General features: G+C 43.9%; 1 protein-coding gene across 1 annotated transcript in view; it reads right to left on the reverse strand.

Annotated features, from left to right (window-relative positions):
* camkvl (CaM kinase-like vesicle-associated, like) overlaps nucleotides 1-11,574 on the reverse strand; it is a 115,354-nt gene that overhangs the window by 37,557 nt on the left and 66,223 nt on the right. The window contains exons 3-4 of the mRNA XM_042299962.1: nucleotides 2,472-2,603; nucleotides 1,706-1,780 (exon numbers count right to left, since the gene is read on the reverse strand). Of these exons, the coding sequence (XP_042155896.1) occupies nucleotides 1,706-1,780; nucleotides 2,472-2,603 (207 nt within the window). The remainder of the gene's footprint in view (nucleotides 1-1,705; nucleotides 1,781-2,471; nucleotides 2,604-11,574) is intronic.

The raw sequence follows: 11,574 nt of genomic DNA on the forward strand, positions 1-11,574 counted from the left end.
CCTGGCATCTCTCTCATTACCCCTGGTCTCTCTCTCATTACCCCTGGTCTCTCTCCCATTACCCCTGGTCTCTCTCTCATTACCCCTGGTCTCTCTCTCATTACCCCTGGTCTCTTATTACCCTTGGTCCAATGGATCCCTGGCATCTCTCTCATTACCCCTGGTCTCTCATTACCCCTGGTTTCTCATTACCCTTGGTCCAATGGATCCCTGGTATCTCTCTCATTACCCCTGGTCTCTCATTACCCCTGGTCTCTCATTACCCTTGGTCCAATGGATCCCTGGCATCTCTCTCATTACCCCTGGTCTCTCATTACCCCTGGTCTCTCATTACCCTTGGTCCAATGGATCCCTGGTCTCTCTCCCATTACCCCTGGTCTCTCTCTCATTACCCCTGGTCTCTCTCTCATTACCCCTGGTCCAACAGATCCCTGGTCTCTCTCCCATTACCCCTGGTCTCTCTCCCATTACCCCTGGTCTCTCATTACCCCTGGTCTCTCTCTCATTACCCCTGGTCCAACAGATCCATGGTCTCTCTCTCATTACCCCTGGTCTCTCATTACCCCTGTTCTCTCTCTCATTACCCCTTGTCCAACAGATCCCTGTTCTCTCTCTCATTACCCCTGGTCTCTCATTACCCCTGGTCTCTCATTACCCCTGGTCTCTCTCTCATTACCCCTGGTCTCTCTCTCATTACCCCTGGTCCAACAGATCCCTGGTCTCTCTCTCATTACCCCTGATCCAACAGATCCCTGGTCTCTCTCTCATTACCCCTGGTCTCTCATTACTCCTGGTCTCTCTCTCATTACCCCTGGTCTCTCATTACCCCTGGTCTCTCATTACCCCTGGTCTCTCTCACATTACCCCTGGTCTCTCATTACTCCTGATCTCTCTCACATTACCCCTGGTCTCTCATTACCCCTGGTCTCTCATTACCCCTGGTCCAACAGATCCCTGTTCTCTCTATCATCATTAGTGTGCTTGTATCTGTGTCACTCTACTTTAATATTAACTCCTGTCTCACGCCTCCCGTCTCACGCCTCCCTTCTCATATCTGTTGCAATCTGTTATAAACTAATCGCAGTTATCCAATAAGAGCCCTCCGAGCCCAGAGCTAACCCAATGAGCTGTTAAACGCATGTGTGAGTGTGTTGACAGTCATCAGCTCATGCTGATTTTTGTTATCATTTTGTTTTCACAGGGAGTCTCTGCCTACACACTCTAGGATAAACACTCATCCATTAGTACTGCTTTAGGAACACAGTGGTGGGCGTGCAGTCACCAATACAGCAGTTTTATTAAGGGTAAATATCTAATCTCGCTAAAATAGTGTATTTCCTCTGTTGCAGACAGGAGCAGAGCACCGTAGTAAAACGCACTCTGGAGCCTTGGAGGTCATGAATACAGTAGACACCCTGTAGCCTTGGAGGTCATGAATACAGTAGACACCCTGTAGCCTTGGAGGTCATGAATACAGTAGACACCCTGTAGCCTTGGAGGTCATGAATACAGTAGACACCCTGTAGCCTTGGAGGTCATGAATACAGTAGACACCCTGTAGCCTTGGAGGTCATGAATACAGTAGACACCCTGTAGCCTTGGAGGTCATGAATACAGTAGACACCCTGTAGCCTTGGAGGTCATGAATACAGTAGACACCCTGTAGCCTTGGAGGTCATGAATACAGTAGACACCCTGTACTCACAGCTCCTGGATGATGAAGAACTCCTTCCGCGTCTCAAAAGTGTCGATCAGTTGGAGGATATTTGGATGGTTGACCCTGGAACAGCCAGAGGAGGAGGCATTCAGACACACAAACTGGTTTCTATTGACTACGTCTGGCTGAGGACTGAGGACCACAGTGTCTGCTGGCTGAGGACTGAGGACCACAGTGTCTGCTGGCTGAGGACTGAGGACCACAGTGTCTGCTGGCTGAGGACTGAGGACCACAGTGTCTGCTGGCTGAGGACTGAGGACCACAGTGTCTGCTGGCTGAGGACTGAGGACCACAGTGTCTGCTGGCTGAGGACTGAAGACCACAGTGTCTGCTGGCTGGGTTTAATTCTTCCTTTAAATGAATGTCTGCTTTAGATCTGGAGAACAGGTTTGCATCTCAAATGGCTCCCTGCTTTAGGAGAACATCTCAAATGCCTCCCTGTACCAGTGTTGAAAGTAGTAGACTCTACAGGGCACAGGGTTTCATTTGGGATGCCAGGTGTGTAGACTCCCTGGCTTTATCAATGTAGAAAACAAAAACCGTCAGTTGTACTTTGATAAGCCTGCTTTCAAATGTTCTGTCAGGGGTTCATTTGGGATGCCAGGTGTGTGGACTCCCTGGCTTTATCAATGTAGAAAACAGAAAACAAAAACCGTCAGCTGTACTTTGATAAGCCTGCTTTCAAATGTTCTGTCAGGGTTTCTACTCCCACTCAGATACATAAAGAAAGACTCATTTAAACAGGATCACGTACATTTTGAGGATCAGGATTTCATTCTTGGCAGCCTTGCGTACTTTCCTCCCGTCCTTCTTCAGAAACTTCTTACAGACAAACACCTTGTTGGTTTGTCGGTCTTTAGCCATACACAGCTCACAGAACTCCTTCCTAGAGAGAGAAAGAGGAGTGAGAGAGGGGGAGAGAGACAGAGGGGGAGAGAGGGGGAGAGAGACAAAGAGAGAGAGGGGAGAGAGAGAGAGGGGGAGAGAGACAAAGAGAGAGAGGGGAGAGAGAGAGAGAGGAGAGAGGGGAGAGAGACAGAGAGGAGTGAGAGAGGGGGAGAGAGACAGAGAGAGGGGGAGAGAGACAAAGAGAGAGAGAGAGGGGAGAGAGAGAGAGGAGTGAGAGAGGGGGGAGAGAGACAGGAGTGAGAGGGGGAGAGAGACAAATAGAGAGAGAGGAGAGAGGAGAGAGACAGAGAGAGGGGAGAGAGAGAGAGGAGTGAGAGAGGGGGGAGAGAGACAGAGGAGTGAGAGGGGGAGAGAAACAAATAGAGAGAGAGGAGAGAGGAGAGAGACAGAGAGAGAGAGAGGAGAGAGTGAGGGGGAGAGAGACAAAGAGAGAGAGAGGGGAGAGAGACAAATAGAGAGAGGAGAGAGGAGAGAGACAGGGAGAGAGAGAGAGGAGTGAGAGAGGGGGAGAGAGACAGAGGAGTGAGAGGGGGAGAGAGACAAATAGAGAGAGAGGAGAGAGGAGAGAGACAGAGAGAGAGATAGAGGAGAGAGTGAGGGGGAGAGAGACAAAGAGAGAGAGAGAGAGAGAGGAGAGAGAGGGGGAGAGAGACAAAGAGAGAGGAGAGAGAGGGGAGAGACAGAGAGGAGTGAGAGAGGGGGAGAGAGACAAAGAGAGAGAGAGAGAGAGAGACAGAGAGGAGAGAGAGACAGAGAGGAGTGAGAGAGGGGGAGAGAGACAAAGAGAGAGAGAGGAGAGAGAGGGGAGAGAGAGAGAGGGAGAGAGACAGAGAGGAGAGAGAGAGAGAGAGAGAGGACAGATGCATTCTATTAACCCTAACCCTAAACATATGGAATTGTTTCACCATGGATAATTTATCAATTTGATTTAGAATTTTAGGTAACAACAAAAAATATAATTAAATATATATATATATATATATATATATTTAATATTGTCATTTTACAGCTATAGGCCATAGAAACTAAATGATTAACACATTCATAAATGGCAAAACAGACAGTAAAACAATGAATCATAAGGAAAAAGGTATTGCAGTCAGATATTGTTTTATTCTATAAACTACTGACAACAAGTTAAAACATTAGTATTGTGTTAGTATTAGTATTGTGTTAGTATTAGTATTGTGTTAGTATTAGTATTGTGTTGTTTAAAAATGAACTTACTTTCTTTCCACTATTCAAGGTCTGACAAAACATTGCATCTTTATTGTTATTTTGACCAGTTGTCATTTTCTGCAAATAAACGCTCTAAATGACAATGTTTTAATTTGAGAGAAATGTTGTCAGCAGTTAATAGAATAAAACAAAAATAGAATAGAACAAAAATGTTAATTTTACCCAAACACAGACCTAGAAATAGTAAACCAGAGAAACTGAGGACGTTACAGCCTTATTCTAAAATGGATTAAATACATTTCAATCTACACACAATAACCCATAATGACAAAGCAATTTTTGCCAATGTGTAAAAAAATAATGAAATATTACATTTACATAAATATTCAGATTTTTACTCAGTACTTTGTTGAAGCACCTTTGGCAAGGATTACAGCCTCGTGTCTTCTTGGGTATGATGCTACAAGCTTGGGACACCTGTATTTGGGGAGTTTCTCCAATTCTTCTCTGCAGATCCTCTCCAGCTCTGTCAGGTTGGAAGGGGAGCATCGCTGCACAGCTATTTTGAGGTCTCTTCAGAGATGTTCTATCGTGTTCAAGTCGGGCTCTGGCTGGGCCACTCAAGGACATTCAGAGACTTGTCCAGAAGCCACTCCTGCATTGTCTTGGCTGTGTGCTTAGGGTCGTTGTCCTGTTGGTAGGTGAACCTTCACCCCAGTCTGAGGTCCTGAGCGCTCTGGAGCAGGTTTTCATCAAGGATCTCTTTGCACTTTGCTCCGTTCCTCTTTGCCTCGATCCTGACTAGTCTCCCAGTCCCTGCTGCTGAAAAACACCTCCACAGCATCATGCTGCCACCACCATGCTTCACCGTAAGGATGGTGCCAGGTTTCCTCCAGACGTGACGCTTGGCATTCAGGCCGAAGAGTTCAATCTTGGTTTCATCAGACCAGAGAATCTTGTTTCTCTGAGAGTCCTTTACGTGCCTTTGGGCTGTTATGTGCCTTTTACTGAGGAGTGGCTTCCATCTGTCCACCCTACCTTAAAGGCCTGATTGGTGGAGTGCTGCATAGCTGGTTGTCCTTCTGGAAGGTTCTCCCATCTCCACAGAGGAACTATAGATCTCTGTCAGTGACCATTGGGCTCTTGGTCACCTTCCTTACCAAGGCCCTTCTCCCCTGATTTCTCAGTTTGGCCGGGCGGCCAGATCTAGGAAGAGTCTTGGTGGTTCCAAACTTCTTCCATTTAAGAATGATGGAGGCCACTGTGTTTTTGGGGACCTTCAATGTTGCAGACATTTTTGGTACCCTTCCCAAGATCTGTGCCTCGACACAATCCTGTCTCTGAGCTCTAACAACACATCCTTCAACCTGATGACTTGGTTTTTGCTCTGACATGCACTGTCAACTGTGGGACCTTATATAGACAGGTGTGTGCCTTTCCAAATCATGTCCAATCAATTGAATTTACCACAGGTGGACTCCAATCAAGTTGTAGAAACATCTCAAGGATGATCAATGGAAACAGGATTTACCTGAGCTCAATTTTCGAGTCTCATAGCAAAGGGTCTGTATACTTATGTAAATATATATAATTATGTAAATAAGGTATATCTGTTATGTATTTGTAATACATTTGCAAAAATGTCTAAAAATCTGTTTTCTCTTTGTCATTATGGTGTATTGTGTGTAGATTGATGAGGAAAACATTTTATTTAATCCATTTTAGTACAAGGCTGTAACGTAACAAAATGTGTAAAAAGGGAAGGGGTCTGAATGCTTTCTGAAAGCTCTGTATATGCAGTACATATATATTTTTACTCATTTACCACATTTTTGGGAGGAAGTTGGGAAAAGTATACTATGATGACATTTTGTAACGTTTTTGTTTGTTTTGGTCACAAGGCAAACCGAAGTCGGCAGCCGAAGTCTACGCCCCTTTGTCTGTGATTGGTCAACAGTAGGGATTCTTTAAGGAAGTGTTCGCTGTCATTTAACGAGAGACTAATCGCCAAATGTATTAGTAAGATGTAAAATCTTCTCAACAAAAACGTCAAAACTAAGGACAGTTTTAATCTTAAATGAATTCTGACTAATTTGAGGAAGTGTACAGTCGTGGCCAAAAGTTTTGAGAATGACACGAATATTAATTTCCACAAAGTTTGCTGCTTCAGTGTCTTTAGATATTTTTGTCAGATGTTACTATGGATACTGAAGTATAATTATAAGCATTTCATAAGTATCAAAGGCTTTTATTGACAATTACATGAAGTTGATGCAAAGAGTCACTATTTACAGTGTTGACCCTTCTTTTTCAAGACCTCTGCAATCCGCCCTGGCATGCTGTTAATTAACTTCTGGACCACATCCTGACTGATGGCAGGCCATCCTTGCATAATCAATGCTTGTTTAGAATTTGTGGGTTTTTGTTTGTCCACCCGCCTCTTGAGGATTGACCACAAGTTCTCAATGGGATTAAGGTCTGGGGAGTTTCCTGGTCATGGACCCAAAATATCAAAGTTTGTTCCCCGAGCCACTTAGTTATCCCTTTTGCCTTATGGCAAAGTGCTCCATCATGCTGGAAAAGGCATTGTTCATCACCAAACTGTTCCTGGATGGTTGGGAGAAGTTGCTCTCGGGGGATGTGTTGGTACCATTCTTTATTCATGGCTGTGTTCTTTGGCAAAATTGTGAGTGAGCCCACTCCCTTGCCTGAGAAGCAACCCCAAACATGATGGTCTCAGGATGCTTTACTGTTGGCATGACACAGGACTGATGGTAGAGCTCACCTTGTCTTCTCCAGACAAGCTTTTTTTCCGGATGCCCCAAAAAATGGGAAAGGGGATTCATCAGAGACAATAACTTTACCCCAGTCCTCAGCTGCCCAATCCCTGTACCTTTTGCAGAATATCAGTCTGTCCCAGATGTTTTTCCTGGAGAGAAGTGGCTTCTTTGCTGCCCTTCTTGACACAAGGCCATCCACCAAAAGTCTTCGACTCACTGTGCATGCAGATGCACTCACACCTGCCTGCTATCATTCCTGAGCAAGCTTTGTACTGGTGGTGCCCCGATCCCGCAGCTGACTGTGAAAATGAAGGGACTGGTTAACCCGTTCTCACACAGGAAGCCAGGGTCACTACACGGACAGCTTGGCTTTTATGTTTAACTCGGCCTACAGTGTGAGTTGTAATGCTATAGCTGTTGACCCTAGCTCTTCGCCTGAAGCGGTTCAATTTACTACTCCCACACATGGCTCAGTCTATAAGCAGTTGTGTTTAATCCGGCACTGCTTTAGGTTATGAGGGCTCATAATGAATAGATCTTTTCAATGTGGCAGTACAGTGTATGCATGTCTCACTGCTATCATAGAGGACTGAACTGGCTTTACCCCTGATTTGTGTCATTCTCAAAACTTCTACGGCGTCTCAAGATGGCCAAACAGTACTATATAATGGCACACATATGCTAAGTACACTACTATTGACCAGGAACAATAGGGTGCCATTTGGGAAGAACATATTGTTTCACCTGTGCCTCAAGCTGCCTACCCCCACTATAAAACATGGTCTACCCCCACTATAAAACATGGTCTACCCCCACTATAAAACATGGTCTACCCCCACTATAAAACATGGTCTACCTCCACTATAAAACATGGTCTAACTGGTCCACTATAAAACATGGTCTACCCCCTATAAAACATGGTCTACTATAAAAACATGGTCTACCCCACTACTATAAAAAACATGGTCTACCCCACTATAAAACATGGTCTACCCACTATAAAACATGGTCTACCCCCACTATAAAAACATGGTCTACCTCCACTATAAAACATGGTCTAACTCCACTATAAAACATGGTCTACCCCCACTATAAAACATGGTCTACCCCCACTATTAAACATGGTCTACCCCCACTATAAAACATGGTCTACCCCCACTATAAAACATGGTCTACCTCCACTATAAAACATGGTCTAACTCCACTATAAAACATGGTCTACCCCCACTATAAAACATGGTCTACCCCCACTATAAAACATGGTCTACCCCCACTATAAAACATGGTCTACCCCCACTATAAAACATGGTCTACCTCCACTATAAAACATGGTCTAACTCCACTATAAAACATGGTCTACCCCCACTATAAAACATGGGTCTACCCCCTACTATTAAAACATGGTCTACCCCCACTATAAAACATGGTCTACCCCCACTATAAAACATGGTTCTATAAAACATGGTCTCCCCCTATAAAACATGGTCTATAAAACATGGTCTACCCCCACTATAAAACATGGTCTACCCCCACTATAAAACATGGTCTACCCCACTATAAAACATGGTCTACCCCACTATAAAACATGGTCTACCCCCACTATAAAACATGGTCTACCCCCACTCCACTATAAAACATGGTCTACCCCCACTATAAAACATGGTCTACCTTCTATAAAACATGGTCTACCTCCACTATAAAACATGGTCTACCTCCACTATAAAACATGGTCTACCCCCACTATAAAACATGGTCTACCCCACTATAAAACATGGTCTACCCCACTATAAAACATGGTCTACCCCACTATAAAACATGGTCTACCCCACTATAAAACATGGTCTACCCCCACTATAAAACATGGTCTACCCCCACTATAAAACATGGTCTACCCCCACTATAAAACATGGTCTACCCCACTATAAAACATGGTCCCCAATAAAACCTACCCCCACTATAAAACATGGTAAACCTCCAGTATAAAACATGGTCTACCCCCACTATAAAACATGGTCTACCCCCACTATAAAACATGGTAAACCTCCAGTATAAAACATGGTCTACCCCCACTATAAAACATGGTCTACCCCCACTATAAAACATGGTCTACCTCCACTATAAAACATGGTCTACCCCACTATAAAACATGGTCTACCCCATGGTCTACCCCCCACTATAAACATGGTCTACCCCCACTATAAAACATGGTCTACCCCCACTATAAAACATGGTCTACCCCCACTATAAAACATGGTCTACCCCCCCCACTATAAAACATGGTCTACCCCACTATAAAACATGGTCTACCCCCACTATAAAACATGGTCTACCCCCATAAAACATGGTCTATAAAAACATGGTCTACCCCCACTATAAAACATGGTCTACCCCCACTATAAAACATGGTCTACCCCCACTATAAAACATGGTCTACCCCCTACTATAAAACATGGTCTACCCCCACTATAAAACATGGTCTACCCCCACTATAAAACATGGTCTACCCCCACTATAAAACATGGTCTACCCCCACTATAAAACATGGTCTACCCCCACTATAAAACATGGTCTACCCCCTATAAAACATGGTCTATAAAAACATGGTCTACCCCCACTATAAAACATGGTCTACCCCACTATAAAACATGGTCTACCCCCACTATAAAACATGGTCTACCCCCACTATAAAACATGGTCTACCCCCACTATAAAACATGGTCTACCCCACTATAAAACATGGTCTACCCCCACTATAAAACATGGTCTACCCCCTATAAAACACTATAAAACATGGTCTACCCCCACTATAAAACATGGTCTACCCCACTATAAAACATGGTCTACCCCCACTATAAAACATGGTCTACCCCACTATAAAACACTATAAAACATGGTCTACCCCACTATAAAACATGGTCTACCCCACTATAAAACATGGTCTACCCCACTATAAAACATGGTCTACCCCCACTATAAAACATGGTCTACCCCCACTATAAAACATGGTCTACCCCACTATAAAACATGGTCTACCCCCTACTATAAAAAACATGGTCTACCCCACTATAAAACATGGTCTACCCCCACTATAAAACATGGTCTACCCCCACTATAAAACATGGTCTACCCCCACTATAAAAACATGGTCTACCCCACTATAAAACATGGTCTACCCCCACTATAAAACATGGTCTACCCCCACTATAAAACATGGTCTACCCCCACTATAAAACATGGTCTACCCCCACATGGTCTACCCCACTATAAAACATGGTCTACCCCACTATAAAACATGGTCTACCCCCCCACTATACTATAAAACATGGTCTACCCCACTATAAAACATGGTCTACCCCCATAAAACATGGTCTATAAAAAACATGGTCTACCCCACTATAAAAAACATGGTCTACCCCCACTATAAAACATGGTCTACCCCACTATAAAACATGGTCTACCCCCACTATAAAACATGGTCTACCCCCAAAACATGGTCTATAAAACATGGTCTACCCCCCTATAAAACATGGTCTACCCCCACTATAAAACATGGTCTACCCCACTATAAAACATGGTCTACCCCCACTATAAAACATGGTCTACCCCCACTATAAAACATGGTCTACCCCACTATAAAACATGGTCTACCCCACTATAAAACATGGTCTACCCCCACTATAAAACATGGTCTACCCCACTATAAAACATGGTCTACCCCCCCCACTATAAAACATGGTCTATAAAACATGGTCCCCCCACTATAAAACATGGTCTACCCCCCACTATAAAACATGGTCTATACTATAAAACATGGTCTACCCCACTATAAAACATGGTCTACCCCCACTATAAAACATAGTCTACCCCCACTATAAAACATCTACCCCACTATAAAACATGGTCTACCCCACTATAAAACATGGTCTACCCCACTATAAAACATGGTCTACCCCCACTATAAAACATGGTCTATCCCCACTATAAAACATGGTCTACCCCCACTATAAAACATGGTCTACCCCCTACTAAAAACATGGTCTACCCCACTATAAAACATGGTCTACCCCACTATAAAACATGGTCTACCCCACTATAAAACATGGTCTACCCCACTATAAAACATGGTCTACCCCCACTATAAAACATGGTCTATCCCCACTATAAAACATGGTCTACCCCACTATAAAACATATAAAAAACATGGTCTACCCCACCATGGTCTACCCCACTATAAAACATGGTCTACCCCACTATAAAACATGGTCATGGTCCCCCACTATAAAACATGGTCTACCCCACTATAAAACATGGTCTACCCCATGGTCTACTATAAAACATGGTCTATCCCCACTATAAAACATGGTCTATATAAAACCCCACTATAAAAAAACATGGTCTACCCCACTATAAAACATGGTCTACCCCCACTATAAAACATGGTCTACCCCCACCCCCACTATAAAACATGGTCTACCCCCACTATAAAACATGGTCTACCCCCACTATAAAACATGGTCTACCCCATGGTCTACCTATAAAACATGGTCTACCCCCACTATAAAACATGGTCTACCCCTATAAAACACTATAAAACATGGTCTACCCCCACTATAAAACATGGTCTACCATGGTCCCCCCACTATAAAACATGGTCTACCCCACTATAAAACATGGTCTACCCCCACTATAAAACATGGTCTACCCCACTATAAAACATGGTCTACCCCCACTATAAAACATGGTCTACCCCACTATAAAACATGGTCTACCCCCACTATAAAACATGGTCTACCCCCACTATAAAACATGGTCTACCCTACCCCCACTATAAAACATGGTCTACCCCACTATAAAAAACATGGTCTACCCCACTATAAAACATGGTCTACCCCCACTATAAAACATGGTCTACCCCCACTATAAAAACATGGTCTACCCCCACTATAAAACATGGTCTACCCCCACTATAAAACATGGTCTACCCCCACT

This window comes from Oncorhynchus tshawytscha, linkage group LG16 (assembly GCF_018296145.1).
Source record: "Oncorhynchus tshawytscha isolate Ot180627B linkage group LG16, Otsh_v2.0, whole genome shotgun sequence".
NCBI lineage: Eukaryota > Metazoa > Chordata > Actinopteri > Salmoniformes > Salmonidae > Oncorhynchus > Oncorhynchus tshawytscha.